We start from the raw sequence: 23,728 nt of genomic DNA on the forward strand, positions 1-23,728 counted from the left end.
ATTTCTTCCAAGTTGTCCATTTTATTGGCATATAGTTGCTTGTCGTAATCTCTCATGATCCTTTGTATTTCTGCAGTGCCAGTTATTACTTCTCCTTTTTCATTTCTAATTCTATTGATTTGAGTCTTCTCCCTTTTTTTCTTGATGAGTCTGGCTAATGGTTTATCAATTTTGTTTAGCTTCTCAAAGAACCAGCTTTTAGTTTTATTGATCTTTGCTACTGTTTCCTTCTTTTCCTTTTCATTTATTTCTGATCTGATCTTTATGATTTCTTTCCTTCTGCTAATTTTGGCGTCTTTTTGTTCTTTCTCTAATTGCTTTAGGTGTAAGGTTAGGTTGTTTATTTGAGATGTTTCTTGTTTCTTAAGGTAGGAATGTATTGCTATAAACTTCCCTCTTATAATTGTTTTTGCTGCATCCCATAGCTTTGGGGTCATTGTGTTTTGTCATTTGTTTCTAGGTGTTTTTTGACTTCCTCTTTGATTTCTTCAGTGGTCTCTTGGTTATTAAGTAGTGTATTGTTTAGCCTCCATGTGTTTGTATTTTTTACAGATATTTTCCTGTAATCGATATCTAGTCTTATAGCATTGTGGTCAGAAAAGATACTTGATACGAGTTTAATTTTGTTAAATTTACCAAGGCTTGATTTGTGACCCAAGATATAATCTATCCTGGAGAATGTTCCATGAGCACTTGAGAAGAAAGTGTATTCTGGGCTTCCCTGGTGGCGCAGTGGTTGAGAGTCTTCTTGCTGATGCAGGGGACATGGGTTCGTGCCCCAGTCCGGGAAAATCCCACATGCTGCGGAGCGGCTGGGCCTGTGAGCCATGGCCGCTGAGCCTGTGTGTCTGGAGCCCATGCTCCGCAACACGAGAGGCCAGAACAGTGAATGGCCCGCGTACCGCAAAAAAAAAAAAAAAAAAAAAAAAAAGGGAAAGTGTATTCTGTTGTTTTTGGATGGAATGTCCTATAAATATCAATTAAGTCCATCTTATTTAATGTGTCATTTAAAGCTTGTGCGTCCTTATTTATTTTCGCTTTGGATGATCTGTCCATTGGTGAAAGTGGGCTGTTAAAGTCCCCTACTATGATTGTGTTACTGTCGATTTCCTCTTTTATGGCTGTCAGTACTTGCCTTATGTATTGAGGTGTTCCTATGCTGGCTGCATAAATATTTACAACTGTTGTATCTTCTTCTTGGATTGATCCCTTAATCATTATGTAGTGTCCTTCTTTGTCTCTTGTAATAAACAGTCTTTGCTTTAAAGTTTATTTTGTCTGATATGAGAATTGCCATTCCAGCTTTCTTCTGATTTCCATTTGCATGGAATATCTTTTTCCATCCCCTCATTTTCAGTCTGTATGTGTCTCTAGGTCTGAAGTGGGTCTCTTGTAGACAGCATATATATGGGTCTTGTTTTTGTATCCATTCAGCCAGTCTATGTCTTTTGGTTGGAGCATTTAATCCATTTACATTTAAGGTAATTATCGATATGTATGTTCCTATTACCATTTTCTTAATTGTTTTGGGTTTGTTATTGTAGGTATTTTCCTTCTCTTGTGTTTCCTGCCTAGAGAAGTTCCTTTAGCAGTTGTTGTAAAGCTGGTTTGGTGGTGCTGAATTCTCTTAGCTTTTGCTTGTCTGTAAAGGTTTTAATTTCTCTGTCCAATCTGAATGAGATCCTTGCTGGGTAGAGTAATCTTGGTTGTAGGTTTTTCCCTTTCATCACTTTAAATATGTCCTGCTACTCACTTCTGGCTTACAGAATTTCTGCTGAAAGATCAGCTGTTGACCTTATGGGGATTCCCTCGTATGGTATTTGTTTCTTTTCCCTTGCTGCTTTTAATATTTTTTCTTTGTATTTAATTTTTGATAGTTTGATTAATATGTGTCTCGGCATGTTTCTCCTTGGATTTATCCTGTATGGGACTCCCTGTGTTTCCTGGACTTGATTAACTATTTCCTTTCCCATATTAGGGAAGTTTTCAACTATAATCTCTTCAAATATTTTCTCAGTCCCTTTCTTTTTCTCTTCTTCTTCTGGGACCCCTATAATTCGAATGTTGGTGTGTTTAATGTTGTCCCAGAGGTCTCTGAGACTGTCCTCAATTCTTTTCATTCTTTTTTCTTTATTCTGCTCCGCAGCAGTTATTTCCACTATTTTATCTTCCAGGTCACTTATCCATTCTTCTGCCTCAGTTATTCTGCTATTGATCCCTTCTAGAGAATTTTTAATTTCATTTATTGTGTTGTTCATCACTGTTTGTTTGCTCTTTAGTTCTTCTAGGTCCTTGTTAAACATTTCTTGTATTTTCTCCATTTTATTTCCAAGATTTTGGATCATCTTTACTATCATTATTCTGCATTCTTTTTCAGGTAGACTGCCTATTTCCTCTTCATTTGTTAGGTCTGGTGGGTTTTTGCCTTGCTCCTTCATCTGCTGTGTGTTTCTCTGTCTTCTCATTTTACTTAACTTACTGTGTTTGGGGTCTCCTTTTCGCAGGCTGCAGGTTCGTAGTTCCCATTGTTTTTGGTGTCTGCCCCCAGTGGCTAAGGTTGGTTCAATGGGTTGTGTAGGCTTCTTGGTGGAGGGGACTAGTGCCTGTGTCCTGGTGGATGAGGCTGGATCTTGTCTTTCTGGTGGGCAGGTCCACGTCTGGTGGTGTGTTTTGGGGTGTCTGTGGCCTTATTATGATTTTAGGCAGCCTCTCTGCTAATGGGTGGGGTTGTGTTCCTGTCTTGCTAGTTGTTTGGCATAGGATGCCCAGCACTGTAGCTTGGTAGTCGTTGAGTGGAGCTGGGTCTTGGCGTTGAGATGGAGATCTCTGGGAGATTTTTGCCGTTTGATATTATGTGGAGCTGGGATGTCTTTTGTGGACCAATGTCCTGAACTTAGCTCTCTCACCTCAGAGGCACAGCCCTGACACTTGGTTGGAGCACCTAGAGCCTGTAACCCACACAGCTGGTCACACAGAAATCCATGGGTCAGTGAGGACAGGTGAAACTTGAGGCTGGTTTCAACTCAAACTTGAACTCCAGAGATAACTTGTCAGGTGAATCCAGCCCCCCGCGGAGAAAACTTTACACACAGCACACTGAGCCACCCTGTGACTCCCTCCTCAGCACCTCCTGGCGGTTCTATCTTTTAAAAATGAAATCTTTGGTTCATATTTTAGCCCTCTGATTTTAAGCCATTTTGTAATAATTGATAATACATTATATATATTACATAAAGCCTGTAGGAGTACTAAATTATGGCAGCTATTGAGCAGCAAATTTATATAGGAAACAGAAGAAATCCTTATCACAAATGCTGATGCTCAGAGAAATTCATTGACTCCTGGTTCTATAAGAGAAACAGTCCCACGAAAAATCAGGCCATATGTATGAAGATAAAGCACTTCTATCCTGGACGGAACAAAGAAGGTCACTGACTCCTTCAAATGAAGCAGTGGGCCCAGTTTGTAGCATACAGCTTATTAAAGGCCTATTTAGTGACTAGTGGAACAGCAATGAGTTTTAGAAAGAGCTGAAAATTATCAAGGAAGGAATCTAAAATAGTTTATTCAAAGCCAAGAAAACCCAATACCAACATTCTAAACAAGAGAAGCTGTACTTGGGTATATACACCTAAAGCTGACAACTAGAGCTTAAAAAAATTACTTTAAAACACTTTTTAAAAATCTACCTTTGATATATGTATATGTATAGCTGATTCACTTTGTTATAAAGCAGAAACTAACACACCACTGTAAAGCAATTATACTCCCAATAAAGATGTTAAATAAATAAATAAATAAATAAATAAATCTACCTTTGAGACGCTCTAATAAATCAATCTGTCCAGACGAAGCCATAGCTTCATCTTCAATACTTCCTTGTAGTTGTTTAAGTACTTCCTGTAAAAAAGAACACAATATATTAACATGACAAAATTCTAAGTAATTTTTTTTTTTTTTTTTTTTGCGGTACGCGGGCCTCTCACCGCTGCGGCCTCTCGCGCTGCGGATCACAGGCTCCGGACGCGCAGGCTCAGCGGCCATGGCCCACGGGCCCAGCCGCTCCGCGGCATGCGGGATCCTCCCAGACCGGGGCACGAACCCGTGTCCCCTGCATCGGCAGGCGGACTCTCAACCACTGCGCCACCAGGGAGGCCCTAATTTTTTTTAATAGTATCAACTTAATTTTTTATTTATTTATTTATTTATTTATTTATTTATTTTTGGCTGTGTTGGGTCTTCGTTTCTGTGAGAGGGCTTTCTCTAGTTGTGGCAAGCAGGGGCCACTCTTCATCGCAGTGCGGGGGCCTCTCACTGTTGTGGCCTCTCGTTGCGGAGCACAGGCTCCAGACGCACAGGCTCAGTAGTTGTGGCTCACGGGCCCAGCTGCTCCGCGGCATGTGGGATCTTCCCAGACCAGGGCTTGAACCCGTGTCCCCTGCATTGGCAGGCAGATTCTCAACCACTGTGCCACCAGGGAAGCCCTCAACTTAATTTTTAAAAAATTTTTTGGCTGCATTGGGTGTTCGTTGCTGCGTGTGGGTTCTCATTGCGGTGGCTTCTCTTGTTGCAGAGATGGGCTCTAGGCACGCAGGCTCAGTAGTTGTGACGTGCAGGCTCAGTAGTTGTGGCTCATGGGCTCCAGAGCACAGGCTCAGTAGTTGTGGCTCATGGGCTTAGTTGCTCCATGGCATGTGGGATCTTCCTGGACCAGAGATCAAACCCGTGTCCCCTGCATTGGCAGGCAGATTCTTAACTACTGTGCCACCAGGGAAGTCCCCTAAATAACTTTTTGAAGACATGCTTCTACATTTCTTGGCATTTAGGTCTGCTTGGGGAACAAAGTGATTTCAGGTTATCTGAAAACATATCATAAATTGTAAAGTACTCTACATATATTACCTATTGCTAATTATGAATAATAAATTATAGCCCAACAACAGTGATATTTTGTGATAATGGTGATTATGGGTGGTCTCCATGCAATATACTATATATATGGAATAGTTAAGATATATTATCTGCAACTTATGAAATAATATAGCAAAGTGGATCATTCTCATCTTTCAGAGATCAACTGAGACTCAAAGACTTGCCCGAGGCATAAAAGCTAGTTATGTGTTTAAAATCCATGTCTCTTAAGCTTATACCAACATGGCCATGAAAAACACCAGATTAACACAGTATGCTGTTTTATTTAACACCCCAATAAACAGCAAGCTTTTATATACTACATTTATGTACATTCTACTAGTACACTGATTTATAATCAGCAGATAGTTAAGTGACTGTATGCTCACTGTCTCCTGACTTTTGATCCATTATTTCCTTTCCCATCTAAATCCTTCTGTTGATAAATTTTTGTCAAAGAAGGTTGGGAACTTTCATCTTCTATTAGTTTTTCTGTAATTTATATACATTTACATTTTATATATTCTGAGGCATCCCATTCTAGTTCACAGCAAAATCTTTTGTTGGCCAACTAGGTTTCCAAATGCAAAACAGTGTATTTGAACATTTACAATCTTATAGCTATGGGCAGTGTTCCTCTATATGAAAAATGATCCATAAATAGATTGAAAAGGAAATCTGTCAAAAAGTGAGTAAATGTAGCAAAGACAACTTCACTGCTTTACCTTGACAGTGACATTATAAGCATTAAGAAAAGAATCCCTATGTTAACAACAAGAAATAGCCTGTGACCTTAAGATCTGACCTTCAAATAATAGACCATGTTGGAGGTTAAAAGGCTTAGATAAGTAGACGTGGGAACGTGGAGGTGACAGATATCCACGTTCAGAAATTATGTCAGAGTGTATCACAACTGTGGGATAGGAAATAAATTTGCACAGGGATGCCTTGCTCTAATGAATGTAGATTACTCTAAAACATTTGGTATAAACATCAGGACACCATCTCTTCCATAAAGTTTGAGATTACCACTGTAGGCTACCTGCAGTGTTTAGGATCCCAATTCTCCTTCCATCCACTGCTGCTTGTAGTCTTTCAATGATCCTTTAATCTTATCCCTATTTCTTATAATCCCCAGTCTCACAATTCAACAACTGCCTTTCTCAAATGACTTCCAATTATATGTCTAATCCTAACCTCACTTGCAAATTTCGGACTCACTTTCCCAGTATAACTGATAGATGCTTTACATCCAGTGCATCTGGATGATATGCACTGCACATGTAAATGTCCGAACTATCATTTTGTGCCCCTAAAACCTGTTCTTCGCCTTGTATTCCTTCAGTTAAATGGCAATAGCCTTCTTTTGTACCACCAGGCTCAAATCCTCAGCATCCCCTCCTTCATCTTCCCAATCAGTTATCAAATTCTGTATTCTAGCTCTATTATCTCTCTTATAGCTATCTCTTTTCTATTCTTACTGTCACTATCCTGGTTATTAACCTCAAAACTACTAAAATAAACTCCTAAATGGTCCTACCTTGCACAGAACTATCAGAGTAAGCCTTTTAAAACACAGCTCTGATCAGGTCTCTCTTTATACAAGATTATTCTTCATAGCCTATCATCAAGAGTTCGCAGTAGCATTCTATGGAAGTTAGAATTGCAAGCAAATTTTTTGCTTGTTTTTGGTTTCTTAATTTTAAAACAACAGGTATTACAAAAAAATATTGTTTTTAGAAAAGGTACAAGTACTTAAGAGTTCAAAAACAGCAAGAAAAAGAAATCCTTGGCATCTCATAGGACATATACCTGATTTTTCAAAACTAATGGCACATTAAGTTTTTAAAAAACATGTTAAAAAATAATAAAGAAAAATTAAAATAACACCAACAATAGAAATTAAAAGGCTATGTAAACCTGCATGTCCAACAATAAAGGATTAAATAAACTTATAGCATTAGCCATACAATGGAATATTACAGAACTATGAAAATATTATAAAATATTTAGTGACATAAAAAGATGACTATATTAAATTAAAAAGCATACTTCAAAATATGATCCCATTAAATGCATGCCTGCATAAAATGCACAGAGAGAAAAATATACACATTATCAAAGGTTACTGCTGGTATTAAAAACATTATTTAAATGGGTGATTTTGATATCTCTTTTTGTTTGCCCATATTTCCTAATTTTTATAAACAGTATATATGCACAGCTTGTAGTATGTTTTTTTTTAAGTTTCTGTGCATGTGGTTAGTAGTCTGTTGATAAAAGTTCTAACCACAAAAGTAAATAAAACTATTGAAATTTAAGGTTTAAAAAAATTTTTTTTAAGACTTTCAAAGCAGCCACCTTGGAAGCTACTCATTCCAATATGTTCCATTAAATTTTTGTACATTCTGAGTTATGAACCTCACCAAAAAAAGAAAAAAAATGCACACGTTATTAATTCATAGTTAGATCCAGTTACCTTCCCTCAAGATGACATCATCCAGCATGACTACATTACTCACTACTTTGTTGTGAATAGTTTATGGCTATTCCATGATAAAAATTAGCCCTAATTTTTTTTCTGCTTTACTGAGATACAACATACATATGAAAAGTACACCAATATTAAGTTTCTGATGTAATCTAAGTATCCATGTAATCACTACCCAGGGAAGACACAGAACATTTCCAGCATCTCAGAAGGTTCCCTTTTGCCCCTTACCAATCAATATTCACTCCCCAGAGGTAACCAGTATTCTGAATTCTGTATCTATTAGTTGGCATGCTTGTGAACTGCATATAAATGAAATCATACCGTATACAGTCTTTTGTGTCTCACGTTTTTTGCTCACCAAAATTTCTATGAGATTTATTTATGCTGTTGCATGTATCAGCTATTTTTTTTTTTAATGCTATGTAGCTATCCACTGTATGAATGCACCTCAACTGATTTATCCTTTATTCTCCCTCTTGATGGACATTTGGGTTGTTGCCAGTTTGGAGGCTATTATGAAGAATGTTACTATAAACATTTTTGCACATATCTTCAGGTGGACACATGTACTCACTTCTCTTGAGTGTATATCTGGAAGTTTAAACGCTGAGTCATAGGGTTTAACTTTAAAAGAAACTGCTGAATGGTTTTCCAAAGATGATGTGCCATTTTATACTCCTACCAGCAATGTATAAGCATCTTGATGTTCCACATTTGGCATGATCAGTCTTTTAAATTTTAGTGATTTGAGTAGGAATGAAATGATATTTGCACTTCCCTGAGGATAAAGGATGTTGAATCCCTTTACATGTGCTTACTGACCATTTACCTTCTTTTCTGAATTGCCTTTTCAAGTTTTGGGCCAGATTTTAAAAACTGGACTTTTAAAATTCTTGGTTTGTAAAAATTCTTTGTATATTCTGAAACAAGTCCTTTATCAGATATACGTACTGCAAATATTTTCTTCCAGTCGATGCCTTGTCTTTTCATTTTCTTAATGAAGTCTTTTGAAAAGATTTTAAGTTTTAAATTTGATGACATTCATTTTATACCTTTTTTTCTTTTATGTTTACAGCTTTATGTGTACTAAGAAATTTTGCCTTCATGAAGGTCAAAGCGATATTACCCTATATTTTCTTCCAGAAACATAATGGAGACTTTTGATGAACAAAAGCTGTCGGTTTTAATGATGTCCCACTGATAAATTTTTAGTCCTTTGGCATTCTATTTAAGAAATCTTTGCCTACTCTAAGGAGATGAAGCTATTCCCTAAGTTTTCTTCCAGAAGGAAACTGTTCTGTTTTCACATTTACATTTTTTGCATATGATTTACCTGAATTACTTTTTTGCATATGATTTGAGGTAGAGCTCTTGGTTCTTTTTTGGGTTTTTTTTCCTTCATACAGATATTTAATTGCCTCTGCACCATTTATTGAAAAAACCAGCCTTTCCCCACTGATCTGCAGGGATGCCTGGATCATAAATCAGGTGACCATATATACGTAGGTATTTTTCTCAACTCTATTGCTCTTAGTCTACTAATCTACTCTAATTACCACATTGTCTTAATAACTTTACAACAGCTTTACATTCTCAGCTACTATGTCTTTAAATATTACTTTTGCTCCATTCTCTTCCCCTGCCCCTTCTAAGACTTCAATTATATTTGCTTTTACCTATTTGCCTGTGTCCCTCGTAACTCTTACATATTTTTTGTTTTCCATTTTTCTTCCTCTTCTGTGCTTCAGTTTGGATATTTTTCTATTGACCTTTCTACATGTTCACTAATTCTATCTTCTCACTAGTTCATTAATCCTGTGTTTAACTTGTGACCAAGCCCATCCAATAAGTTAATGTCAAAAATATTTCAGTTATAGAATATCTATATGACTCTTCTTAATTACAGATTCCAATTCTCTGTCAAGATTTTCTGATTTTTCATCCATTTAATCCAACCTTTTCTTTTCTTTTTTTTTTTTTTGCGGTACATGGGCCTCTCACTGTTGTGGCCTCTCCTGTTGCGGAGCACAGGCTCCGGACACGCAGGCTCAGCGGCCTTGGCTCACGGGCCCAGCCGCTCTGCAGAATGTGGGATCTTCCTGGACCGGGGCACGAACCTGTGTCCCCCGCATCGGCAGGTGGACTCTCAACCACTGCGCCACCAGGGAAGCCCCAATCTTTTCTTTTTTCTCAAAACACTTAAATTATGTTAAAATCTTTGACTACTAATTACAACACATGGATCATCTTGGGATTTGCTTCTATTTTCTATTTGTTCTTTTGATTATCAGTCATTTTCCTATTTATTTGTATTTCTTGTAACTTTTAACTACATGCTAGTCATTATGTATACAAGAACAATACAGACTTCAGATCAGATTTTGCCTCAAAGAGTTTGCCCTTTCCACCACTGGGGTCTGATTTCCTTCATCCAATAACTGAAAATAGGTTGCAGGTGCAGTTTAAGTGAACTTCATGTCTGATTTGGTTTGCCAAGTTCCTTGCATGTCTCTCTCCTCTACACTTAAACTGAGGAGACCTGTTGTATGAGTATTCCTCTAGCAGGACGTGGCCTCCTAACATCCTGCCTCCACAGTCCATCCCCAGCATCCTTCCCCACAGCAAGACTCAGCCAATGCCCCATGCATTTGGAGAAAATTTGGGAAAACTAGCCATGCATTTGGAGCTCCTCTAAATGTCAATACTTCACATCTGCCCACGTGTTTGTCAAGACCTCCAACAGTTTCTTTCCTCCAGTAGAGTCCTGTGCCAGTGATGAATTATCAGTCTGTCCCTAGAAATAGCAAATACCCCTGGGGAAGAAAATTACCAGTGATCTCAGCTCATCTATAAAGGGCTCTTTCCTCTTAGGAATTTTAGTTAATACAGTCCTTGATGATTTCACAGTTCTCCAATGTCTTTAAAAGTACGATTTTAATTTTTTGTCCAGTGTTTTCTAGTTGCTGCAGTAGTACTGAATGATGGCCTGGGGCTGCATGCTGCATACAACCTTAAAGAAGTCCTCAATTTCAGAGAGCGTTTAAGAGAAAATGCAACACAACTGCAAAGCAATTCCAAATAAAATACTTCAAAAAAATGTTTTGAGAAACGACAGCTTTTAAAATTAATATGTAAATTTTAAAGGAGAGACTATTCATTTGTCTTTATAAATTCTGGAAGTTTGGGGTTTTTTTTGTTGCGGTACGTGGGCCTCTCACTGTTGTGGCGTCTCCTCTTGCGGAGTACAGGCTCCGGACGCGCAGGCTCAGCGGCCATGGCTCTGGAAGTTTGGTTTTAAAAAATTACTTAGTTACATTACATAATCACATTATTTTAAAAAACATTTTAAGATTTTAAAAACATCAGAGACTTAATTATTAGAGACAAAATATGTTGTGGTCATATCAGTAAATAGGAAATATTTATCAATGATCAACTGTGTCACTTCAAGGGGGTTTCTGCTTGACTCACTTCTGTTTTTCTCAATATATCATAGTTATTTATTCTTTTCATTACCAGATAAAAGTATACTTGATAATTAAATCTTCAAAATAAATTATGAAATGTGCCAATTTGAATTTCTACTTCTCATTGTTTCTTATACTCTGAAAATAAAAGATGCTTTCCGTGTATGGTTTTATAGTTTACAGAGCAAGTTATAAATATTTCATTTTGCTAAAATACAAAAAAGATAAAAATAGTTGATTAATATTTTACCTAAAGATAATTTTTTCTATACCATGCCATATCTCAGTTTAAATGCTTCACAACACACCATATTTACCTTGTTGCTATGCTCACCATTTTAAAGTAAATCACGTTCATTTCTAGCCCTGGAGTAAAAAATATAGTACATAATTTCTCTTAAGTTTAGCTGTAATTGCTGCATTTATCTCATTGAAATCCCACAAAATCTGTATTTTATTTTAATTACAGAAATGTCAAATATATACATAAATGCAGAGAACAATATAACAAACTCCTATGTATCCTCACATCTTACTTCAGTAACTATCAACTCATGGGCTTCTTTCATCTATACCCATAACCATTTTCTTCTTTCCCCTACAACCCAAATTTATCTGAAAAACAAATCTCAGACACACTGTTTCTTCTGTAAAAAAATTCGATATACGGGCTTCCCTGGTGGCGCAGTGGATGAGAGTCCGCCTGCCGATGCAGGGGACACGAGTTCGTGCCCCGGTCTGGGAAGATCCCACATGCTGCGGAGCGGCTGGGCCCGTGAGCCATGGCCGCTGAGCCTGCGCGTCCGGAGCCTGTGCTCCACAACAGGAGAGGCCACAATAGTGAGAGGCCCACGTACCGCAAAAAAAAAAAAAAAAAAAATTCGATATGTATATTTACACAGGGATTCTTTCTAAACACAATCACAATGCCATCATTATATGTAAAAAATAAGCATTTCCTTAATATTCTCAAATATACAGTGTTCACATTTCCCTAACTGTTGTACACATACTTTCCTGACACACACACACAAAATATTTTTATAGTATCAATGACATGTAATCAATAGCAAAGCAGTATTCTCTTTTGCCACTAGATGGTACTACTGCATAAACTTCAGAAATCCTGAGATATCTAGTTGGAGGAGACACACCTTGCCTTCCATAGAGTAAATATGTTAATGATCAGTAAACATAATTCAAGATCATATGATGTATTCCAAAGTCTAATAAGTGATTTTTTGAGAAATAACCATTGTTTTGGATTAACTTTAATCCAGTGTAAGAAGTGCCAATGTTTCCAAGTGTCTTTTCACAACTCAATATTCTAAGACAAAATAAACAGGTCATGGTTCCTATTCTTTAACACCATACATAAAGCCTCTTAAAAGGAGAGATACATAAATAATTTCAGTACAAGGTCGTAACTGCTATGATAACATACACCCAATCCTGAAGAAATACGTGGATGGCTTAGCAAGGATGTCTGTAAAAGCACTTGCTGAGTAATAACCAATTCACAGCTGAATTCAGACAATATTAGTATTTAATTAGTATTTAATATTAAATAGTAATACTCATGATGTATATTATACCACATGGCTAAGAGGTCACCCTGATATTCTAGTGTAGAAATATAAGGGTCTGACTTGTATTGTTACTCTGAGAGACATTCCATTTCAACATGGAGATGGATCTAAAGATAGGTTAAAATGTTTCCCAAAAATGAATTTTGAATTTGCTCAAGTAGTTAAAAAAAAAACCCAACAACTTTTAAAAGGACCTCAGAATTCTGCACTACAAAAGAGACATTGAGATAGGCATGCCAGGAAGAATTCCCTACTAAGTATACTTCTGAAGTAGATGAAAGAGTAGTCCTGCTGGGAATTTTAAGTTTTTTATCTTTAAACTTTTAAAACCACATGCCATGTACAATAATTTTAGATATATTATGTTGATCTGTGTTAAAATACCAGACTATACTTTTTTAACCTAGTAGGTAACTGAATCAGCTGTTTTTAAGGTCACCCAAAGTCTGTGGTGAGAAAAAATATTTCTTTATAGTCTACTTAATCTCCAAAAGGACTTGAGGTAGGTATCTTGGAGATCTGTCAATTGCTACTGCCATAGAAATAGGCAATTAGAGTGGAAAAGATTTATAGATACATAGGGAGGGAGGGAGAGGAAGAAAAAGAGGAAGAGAGAGAGAAAGAAAGAGAGAAAAAGAAAGAAAGAAAAAAAGAAAGAAAGAAAAGAAAGAAAGAAAGAAAAGCTCATATGAGTAAAAGGCTGAACTGTTATGATAATGAATACAAAACTAAAAGAGGAGCAAAAATAGTTCAGTGATATACAGAAGCTTGAAGAATAAGGGAGACCTCAAAATGCATGGAAAAAGAACTAGAAGAGACTAGGAAATGAATACGGAATGAGAGTAGTGAGCAGACAGGAAGAAAGGGTCGGAAACCCAGATGGTTAAAATAGCCAAGGCACAGAAACAACACGTAGCAGGAAGAATTTTTTAAAAGAGAAGGAGGTAACAGTTTTGTTGAATCTCCAATTCTATAAAGTTATTAAATTCAGGGAGAGGAGAATCTGCCTAAGTAGCTGGAAATTAAAACAGTTAAAGTTTTAACCTTAATTATTTTGAAATTAGAACGTATTTTCCCCAGTGCAGACTTAATATTTTATAACTTGTCGTGGAGGTTATCACAGCTTTTCAGTGTTATTTGGGAAACCAATTTCAAGGTGTGAAGGTGTCATGGAAATCATCTATGCTAGTGCAATGACTGTATTTTCCAAATAAGGCAACCTCTAGAAGGGTACCCTAGAGTATGTAGTTTAGCTTATGACAAAACCAGGAACAGGACCAGGTACTGACTTTCAGTTCAGGACTCTTCCCACTAGGGCACCCTGATTTTCTTGATCATCTATCATTGTAGCACTTAAGTGAAGACAAGATCTGAGAGAGTTGGGGATGATGGCAATATTTAATACTTGAGATATATTCTAAGGTTGTGAGGCTAGTTTCTATGAATTACACAGAATACCCACCCTCACTATAGTGACGGTTAAGTTGGCCTTTTATTTTTAAGCTTAAAAATAACTAAGAACTAACTAATGAGTCATTGGGGTTTTACAATCATTTTCCTTATATGATTTGCTGGATGAATTCAAAACATTTTGTTTAAAAATATAAATGTTAACTTTTGCAAGAAAGAGTTTACATATTATTGCTTAACTTACAACACACTTTTAAGTAAGTGAAGTGTCTAATCCCAAGTTTACAGAAAGGAGTACTGAATAAAAATGGATAAACTACAATTAAAAGTCACAGTCTTGATACCTTCATATTAGATGCCTCAGTTTCCAGTTTTGTAAGATGATTGGAATTATCTTCTAGCTCTTGTCGAAGATTTGAGTTCTCCATCTTCAGTGCCTCAACTTGCTTTAACAACTGATCATATGAAGCTGCAGCCATCCTTGGCTACCCTTGGACCTATAAGGTTAAAAAGGATTTTGAAATTCACTACTAAAAATATAGTGGCTGCTTGTTTACAAAGAAAGGGATAAACAAAACCCTGGAGACACTTAATAAGAAGAATTGTGTTTATGTAGTAGTTTCCATCGCAAAACAATATTGTGCAAGTAGCAGCATCTTTCTAAGAGGATGAAATACTGGGGTCTTAATTAAAGACAGATAGGACTAAAATAGAAGAGAACTTCAGTAGTGTTTGAAAACATTTGTCTTTTCACAGGTGGATGAGATTTCTATCAGGTTAGAATTTTTTAGAAGGTTTTAAAGATATTTTAAATGGCAAGACTTAGGAAATATAATCATTGATAAGAAATTTATTTATATTGGTAATATTAATTTATTTCTGGATTTTTTCCAATAGTCACATAATTTTAAAGCCAGAATGGATTAATGAGATTAGGTATTGCATTCTACCACTTTTCATTTGATAAAAGGCTAGTCTCAAACATTATCCATAGGGAAGTATGAAGTTCCAGGAAGGCGTCATTAAAAAGGCAGTCATTAACAAAATGGACACAAGGGAGAAGTGTAGATTGAGACTTCAAATCTTTTGGATAGAAAGATGATAATAATTACTAGTATAAATTCTAATACATTCATCCAAAAGGATGAATATAACAGGCCATGCTATGGCATATGCATCTTGGGACCCACTGTGTTCAGACTGAGGCTGAAAGACACTTAAAGAAAACTGATGCCTTCAGGAGTAGAGACTGTCAAAGAGAAGTGAAGAAGAGCCTGGCTGTTAATTACAAGACTATGAAAGAAGAGGGGAGAAAAGAAAGATATAGAAGATAGCCAGGTAATAAGAGGCCCTTGGCCTGAAGAATTAGAGAATGCTAGGAGTTACGTTCAGACTAACCAAGTTTCAAAGACCCAGATTCTCTTTTTAGTTTAATCCCAAACTCACTTAGGAATAAATAAAATTCTACCTATATTTAAAAGCTAAAAAGTATAACAAAGTTTGTACTCAAGCAATACTTAAAGATCTGGACATTTAAAAAAATGTTTCTGTAATAAAAATCCACTACACAAAATAAGGCAGACAAATTATAACACTGGCTAGTCATGACAATATTGGGGGTTCAGGAACTGGAAGGTCCCTAACAAGGGAAATCAAGGGACTCAAGTCTCGTCTCTTCACGAATGGCTAGAGTCAATGATAAACCTGGTGCAACCCACCGATTCCTGAGGAGGAAACGGAATCCTGGGAGGTGGGGATCACTCACAAAAGTCTTTACTGCTTAAAAGAATGACTTGTATTTGGAGATCTGGGTCTTAATTTCAGTCTTGGTCCTGTTTTTACCTTTGCCCCTTCATTGAAATTCATTTCACCATTTGTACAGTGGACATTTACTACCTGTTCTAATATAATTTACAGGGATATTGTCAGAATTAAGAAACAAAAGGAGGGTCTAAAAATAAAAGTGATGTGTAAGTTATATTACGAAAATACACTTGAAACATAACTTCCTTAGTAAGACCTACTGTTGATCTATTGTTGTAAGCCCCAGTCCCCCAATCAATGGACAAGAGGTGAAGAATAATTCACCCCCTTGAAAAAGACAGAGATGTCTCAAAAACAAGGGAGAAATTCATAGGTGGGGTCACTTATCTGTTTTACACCATACCACTAATAAGCAGGTCTGGAAAGAGGTAGCACATTAAAAACCATGTGACAGAAGTGGGGATCTGACAGTATTTAATAATGTAAGCCCTAAAATTCTTCATTTCAAATAAAATCCTAACAGGTAATTTTCCACTAAAACAATAAAATAAGAGAAAAGGTAATAACACAGAGAAAGAGCAAAGTACACAGAAGTATGCTAAGACAGAGGTTATAACCTCACACAATTACAAAAAGAACCAGATGGGCAAAATGAACACGAGACTACTAAAACTGCTCTTCACTGGAGGGAAAGGAATTCAGCCCTTCAGATGGACAATTAAAACATTTGATCATGGGACTTCCCTGGTGGTCCAGTGGTTAAAACTCCACACTCCCAATGCAGGGGGTCCGGGTTCGATCCCTGGTCAGGGAAATAGATCCCGCACGCTGCAACTGAGGCCCAGCGCAGCCAAATAAATAAATAAATATTAAAAAAAATGTTTTTGATCACCTTTTTTCCCCCCTCCAGAATCAAATCATTTAAGTCATTTCTGCTTTAGAAAGCAGGGTGCTTTCATACAATTTTACAGGAAAAATAAGATGTTTCATGGAGTAATACTTTGCCTTATACCCTTGCAGGATGTTGCAGCCATCCCTAACTCAAAACTGCTTACTGAAAAATTTAAGAACTCATAAATTTATTTTAGAATGCCTTTTATACAATCACATGAATTTCATACCAAATATATCTTAAATGAAAGTCACTCAGCATCATTAAAAATATCAAAATTTATCACATGAAATGGGGAAAAACTCTGAATCTTTCACGCTACTGAGAATATACAAAGATCTAAATTTGTTTTTCAGTAAGGATACCCAGTAAAGAGATCCTCACCCCTTAAGAGTAGGGTAGGGGAGAAGAAAGCAAAAGGACTGTTATTTAGATTTTTATCCAAATGTTGACTGGAAAACAAATTTACCAGTATCCTAAGAAATTAATGCAAGGAGGCAGAAAAGTTGAGGCAGGCAATTAAAATTAAGTCTGAAGGATTCAACTAGAATTAAATCTGAAGGATTCTTTATTATAATTTAAGAAGTTTGGGATCACTTTTTAAAAAATTAGTTAAACTGCTTTTATTGTTTGTTTTTGCGGTACGCGGGCCTCTCACTGCTGCGGCCTCTCCCGTTACGGAGCACAAGCTCCGGATGCGGATGCGCAGGCCCAGCGGCCATGGTCACGGGCCCAGCCGCTCCGTGGCATGTGGGATCTTCACGGACTGGGGCAGGAACCCGCGTCCCCTGAATCGGCAGGCAGACCCCCAACCACTGCACCACCAGGGAAGCCCTATTGTTTTGTTTTAATGAATTAAAAAAAAAAAGATGTATTTGCCAGTACTGTTAGATGGTAATGAAAAAAGAGGAAAATACCAATAGAAAGAAGAAACCAAAAGATCATAAAAGACTACTTTGCTCAATTCTATGTAAATAAATTTGAAAGCTAAATGAAATAGATAATTTACTAGAAAATGTAATTTATCAAAACTAACAACAAAAAGAGATGGAAAATCTAAAATTTACAACAAAAATCACTATTATAAAATCGACATTATTCAACATGTTAATAGGTCTACACAGAAGAAAAATATTATCATGCCAAAGGTGATGAAAAGACGCTTTACAAATTCAATGTCCAGTTTTGTTGAAAATACTCAATATAATAGGACACTTTTTTTTTTTAACACAATATATAGCAGCCCAAAGCCAGTACCACAGAATATGGAAACACTCGGTATACTATATTGCTAAACTAAGGGAAAGCCCATTTTTACCACTCTTACTCATTGTACCAGTCAACACAATTAAAGAATGAAATTAGAAAGGAATACTATTGGCAGATGATATAATTATATACCTAGACTATCCAAAAGAATCAACTAAGTATTACCACAACAAGATAGTCTAGTAATTTAGTGTAGTACAAAATATACAGAAACCTTTCCTTTATATGTGTAAAGAGAAACCAGATAGAAGATGAAATGGAAGAAAAGATCTTATTTATAATTAAAAAAAACACAGGCAAAAAAACCCAAAAAACCAAAACCAAAACAAAAAAAGCACAGGCATAAACTGAACAAAGAGTTCAAAACATATTATGAGAAAACTATAAAATGCTTCTGAAAGACACAAAGGTACATTTCAACAAATGGAAAGACATACCTTGTTTGTGTACATAAAGATTCAGTATCATAAAGATGTCATTTCTCCCTAAGTTAATTTATAAATTGTACATGGTCCCAATATAAATATTATATAAGCCTGGTTTTTATTTTGTTTTCTGCAGCTAGAAAACTGAAAGAAACAAACAAGCAAAAAAGGGAAAACATGAAAAAAGAGCAGGAGTACACCTACCACATATTAAATTACTGTACAAAGCCATTATAAGTAAAATAGTATGAAGTCAACTGTACTGTACAGTAAGTTAATTTCTTAGTTCTGATCATTATACTATGGATATGTAAGATGTTAACATTAGGAGAAGCTAAGTGAAGGGTACATGGGAACTCTCTACTATTTTTCCAACTCTTTTGTAAGTCCAAAGTTATTTAAAAATAAAAAGGCTTTAAAAAGCCGTAATAGGACTTCCCTGGTAGCGCAGTGGTTAAGAATCTGCCTGCCAATGCAGGGGACATGGGTTCGAGCCCTGGTCCAGGAAGATCCCACATGCCGCGGAGCGACTAAGCCCGTGTGTCACAACTACTAAGCCTGCACTCTAGAGCCCAAGAGCCACAACTACTGAGCTCGCATGTCACAACTACTGAAGCCCGTGTGCCACAATTACTGAGTCCACGTGCTGTAGCTACTGAAGCCTGCATGCCTAGAGCCCATGTTCCACAGCAAGAGAAGCCACAACAATGAGAAACCTGCACACTGCAATGAAGAGTAGCCCTCACTCACCACAACTAGAGAAAGCCTGTGCGCAGCAACGACGACCCAATCTAGCCAAAAAATAAATAAAATTTAAAAGAAAAACAAAAAAGCTATGATATTGGCAGATGAATAGATCAACCAAGGGAACACATTTTTTTTTTTTTTTTTTTTGCGGTATGTGGGCCTCTCACTGTTGTGGCCTCTCCCGTTGCAGAGTACAGGCTCCGGACGCGCAGGCTCAGCGGCCATGGCTCACGGGCCCAGCCGCTCCGCGGCATGTGGGATCTTCCCGGAGCGGGGCATGAACCCGTGTCCCCTGCATCGGCGGGCGGACTCTCAACCACTGCGCCACCAGGGAAGCCTGGGAACACATTTTTTTAAATTCCATGATATATGTAAATTTAGTCATAATAAAGGTAGCATCTCAAACACAGGTGAAAAGATGAACTTTAAATAAACGGCAATGGAAACTGGACAGCCATGAGGAAACTGACAAAACTGCACCCTTCCTTATACTACACACCAGGGTAAATTACAAAACAGGGATTTAAATGTTTAAGAACATTACGTGGCATTTAAATCATGGAAACAGTTCTGTTTTTAACTAAAGATACTTAAATGGAATATACCTGCTTCCAAGAAGGCTATTATGGAGCAAATGAACATTTTAATTTTACCTGATTAGTTAATGGGTAAGGCACATGGAGGGCCTGTTGGAGCTCTGAAGTGATGATGTCTATTACTAGACTAGGAGTGACAGATTGGGTTCTTAGGTTCCTTTAAACAAATGCAAAAGTTTTTACTTGGTATAAAAGCTTAACTACTTTTAAATAAATAGGATACATCCATGCAGTGGAATATTACACTGGCATTAAAAAGAATGAGGTTGATGTAAAAACAAACCAAAAAAAGGGGGAGAAAACAAAAAAAGAGTACAGATCACTATGTCTCATACTGTCCATCTTGTTCTAGTAAAAAATAAAAGGATTGTATAAAGATAAAAATGTCATTGAAAGGATATACAAAAGTACAGTCACTGCCTCTGGAAAAAATGGTCTCAGGTCTGCTGAGAAGAAGCTTTCCTTTTCATTGTATAACTTTGTGTAAAGTTTGAAGATCAGAGCAAAAAGTTGTCTTTTTGAAAAGACTGATTATGATTAAAGAGAGGGAAGAGCCCAAACATTTAAAATGAACAAAACTCAAAGGTGGGGGGAACTGACTCGAAGAAAAAGAAAATCTTAAAAGTTCTGCAACATTGAAAAACTGGAGCAGTAGTTAAATATTTCCCCTTTCCTTCTCCTAACACAAAAAATACCAGATTCAAATGGTTTTACAGACACCTTCTACCAAACATTTGAGGAACAAAGTATTCCAACCTTTTGTTTTTTATAAATGTATTTATTTTATTTATTTATTTTTGGCTGCGTTGGGTCTTTGTTGCTGCACGCAGGCTTTCTCTAGTTGTGGCCAGCACGGGCTACTCTTGGTTGCAGTGTGCGGGCTTCTCATTGTGGTGGCTTCTCTTGTTGCAGGGGCACAGGCTCTAGGCGCGTGGGCTTCAGTCGTTGTGGCACATGGGCTCTAGAGTGCACGCTCAGTAGTTGTGGCACATGGGCTTAGTTGCTCTGCAGCATGTGGGATCTTCCCGGGCCAGGGCTTGAACCCGTGTGCTGCGCATTGGCAGGCGGATTCTTACTGCACCACCAGGAAGTCCCTAAGGTACTAATTTTCTTCTCCATACAGCTCCATGTTTCACAGGTTTTAGTATAAAATGTTTCCGTCTCTATTTCTTGACAATTCATAATTTTAATATTGATTTCCTCTTTGACTCAGGGATATTTAAAAGATTCTTCTCAATTATTAGGTGTATAAGATGACTTGTGAGTCATCTTTTTATTGCCATTGATTTATTGTTTATTAGATTGATTGGAGGTTGTTGCCTACAAATGCTACCATTTTGAATTTTTTAAGGTTTGCCTTGTAGTCAAGAACATGACTAATTTTCATAACTATCTCACTGAAATTTAAGAAAAGGGAAAAGTGTACAAAGTTCTCAAAGTTATATACCTATTTATTGACTGTAGCATATTATTTAGATCCTCTGCATATCTGTTAAATTTTTGTACTTGACAGGTGAAATTTAGAAAGCCTACCATTTATTGCATGTCATGTAATACAGTAAGTACCATATATTAATATATATGTAATTTAATCTTCGCAACTGTGAGGTAGGTATCACTTCCCATTTTAGAGTTAAGGAAGCTGGGACTTCAAAATGGCAAATAATTTTCGTAAAAACACAGATCATGTGGCTAAGACAGGATACAAACCCATATTTGTTCCCAACGCTCATGCTCCTAAGACCATGTAATACTACCTCTACATGGCTTTCATGACCTGGTGTATCCGATACCAGTCTATGTTCCAAACTTATTTTCTATTAAGTTCCAATATAATCCTTCTCCTTAAGTAATTCCCTCTTCACCATTCCATACAAACTATTTTGTACTTCTGCTCATAATTCATCTCCTTTTTTGAATGCCCCATCCTTTTCCCCTCTGCTTTGCTACCCTTTAAGGCCCAATTCTGTTGCCTTACATAAAACCTTCCTGTCTCCTACAGCCAGTAATGAGTCTTCCTGCTGATTGTACAGTAAATACTATACAACTTGGCTTAACTGTTCTCTAATTATTCCACTTTACTTTGGCAAGTTTTGTTTTCTACCTTTAAGACAAGGTTTGTATCTAATACTTAGCTTTTGTAATTCCCAAAATGCTTTACTCAGTGACAGCCACAAAAAGATAAATACATGCAAGAATAAACAGCCATGGAGAGCAAAGAAGAGAAAAAAGAGGGCACAAATTCAGAGAATGTCCAGGATGACTTTCCCATTAAAAGAGTAAGATGATGGATTTCTCTCTATGCAATTCAAATCAACAAACATTTGAGAACTTATTATTCACAAGACACCGTGCAAATATTATAAGGAGATTTTTGTGGGTTGAATTGTGTTTCCCAAAATGATACATTGAGTCACAGGTAGCTAATCTCTGGTACTTGTGAAAAGTGACCTCGTTTGGAAACAGGGTCTTTGCAGCTGTAATCAAGTTAAGATGAAGTCTTACTGGATTAGGGTGGGCCCTAAATCCAATGACTGGTACACTTAAAACAAGGCTAAGTGAGGAAATGAACACAGAGACACAGGAAAAATGCCAAGTGACAATGGAGGCAGAGACTGAAGTGAGGCAGCTGCAAACCAAGGAATGCCGAAGACTGCCAGTAACCACCACAAGCTAGGGAGAAAGGCATGGAACAGATGCTCTCTCAGAGTCTCCAAAAGGAATCAACTTTGCTGACGCTCTGATTTTGTACTTCCAGCCTCCAGAACTGTGACAGAATACATTTCTATGATTTTAAGCCATGAGTGTGTGGTACTCTGTCACAGCAGCTCTACAACACAGGGGAAAAGATAAATTGACATGTTCCTTATTCTCAAGTATCTTATTAACTAGCAAATGGGTAGTATTCCAGTAGGAAGGGGAAATAGGATCCATACACAAATAAATCAGACGTTTCTGTCTCATCTTACACTCTCTTGGCTCACTTTAACTCTAGTCATTGCCGCATCAATCAGCTCACTGCAAGATATAAACTGACAGCACAACGGCTGACAGGTATCCTTTTGTTTTCTGTTCTAGTCTCAGTGACAACCCAGTGTGGGTCACCAGCATTCATGCATATACAGCCTATAAAAGAGTGAACACTTGATGGGACAATCCTTGACGAAAGGGGAATGGGAGCTAGTAAATATAATTCTTTTCCTTAGATGGACAATTTTATATGGCTTCTTTAAAAGTCCCAGCTTTCAGGACTTTCCCAATTATCCAAAGTGGTGACCAACTTGAGAACACATACTGGCTGTCCCTCTTCACTATTTAACACTTTCTAAGCCACTACTCCTGTTCCTGGATCACTTCCCAAAGCAAGTATTTCGCACAAGGCCTCAAGATTCTCAGAATCTCAAGACTCTGACTTACAGGGGACCCATGCTAAGATACAAATTACCTACAATTCAGAGGCAAGTTTGGGTTCAAAAGATTGATATAGAGTCTATGGGAGTCACACCTTGCTGAGAAAATTGGAGGTAAGGGCACAAATATGGACTGGAGCTACATTGTGGCTAGCTATCTTCACAGTGTAAAGAAGATGAGATTTGGATAGAGTACCCACAGAAATGGTACGATAACAAGACTAAAAGGTACAAAGTCACGTTGCTTTAATGTTTCTCAGTTTCTATTATAAACAATGTCAGAAGTAGCTAATATACTGACAGGTAATTTATCAATTAATTAATGATAATAAAACCAAGAATCTAAAAATAGCTAGTGGAATATATATTTCAATATTCTTCATTGGATATCTGCTTACTATCTTAGTCACCATTGTATACCATATTATAAACAAATCTGGTAAATGAAAATCTGAATTTACCCCAAAAAGTAACATTCATTCACAAAAATACAACTTTAAAAAAACCACTTCAGCTTAAAACAAGGAACTGTATGTGTATGTCTGAAAACAAATGAAGACCTGTATGTGTATGCCTATAGTAGACAGAACAGTGGCCCCACAAACATGTCCATGTCCTAATCCTGGAGACCAGTGAATATATTACCTTACAAGGCTAAAGGGACTTTGCAGATGTGAACAAGTAAAGGATCTTAATATGGGCAAATTTTCCTGGATTATATGGGTGGACTTACTGTAATCACAGGGTTTTGTTT

General features: G+C 37.0%; 1 protein-coding gene across 11 annotated transcripts in view; it reads right to left on the minus strand.

Moving 5' to 3' along the window:
• The window catches only part of APC (APC regulator of WNT signaling pathway), a 135,938-nt gene that overhangs the window by 73,132 nt on the left and 39,078 nt on the right, over positions 1–23,728 (minus strand). For 7 of the 11 annotated variants that reach the window (XM_065874758.1, XM_065874753.1, XM_065874751.1 and 4 more), the window contains exons 1-2: positions 14,216–14,350; positions 3,816–3,900 (exon numbers count right to left, since the gene is read on the minus strand). In XM_065874758.1, the coding sequence (XP_065730830.1) occupies positions 3,816–3,900; positions 14,216–14,350 (220 nt within the window). Of the gene's footprint in view, positions 1–3,815; positions 3,901–14,215; positions 14,351–23,728 lie in introns of those variants that run through there. The other 4 variants (XM_065874752.1, XM_065874756.1, XM_065874749.1 and 1 more) reach the window with 1 other exon arrangement.

The sequence above is a fragment of the Phocoena phocoena genome, chromosome 3, assembly GCF_963924675.1.
Source record: "Phocoena phocoena chromosome 3, mPhoPho1.1, whole genome shotgun sequence".
NCBI lineage: Eukaryota > Metazoa > Chordata > Mammalia > Artiodactyla > Phocoenidae > Phocoena > Phocoena phocoena.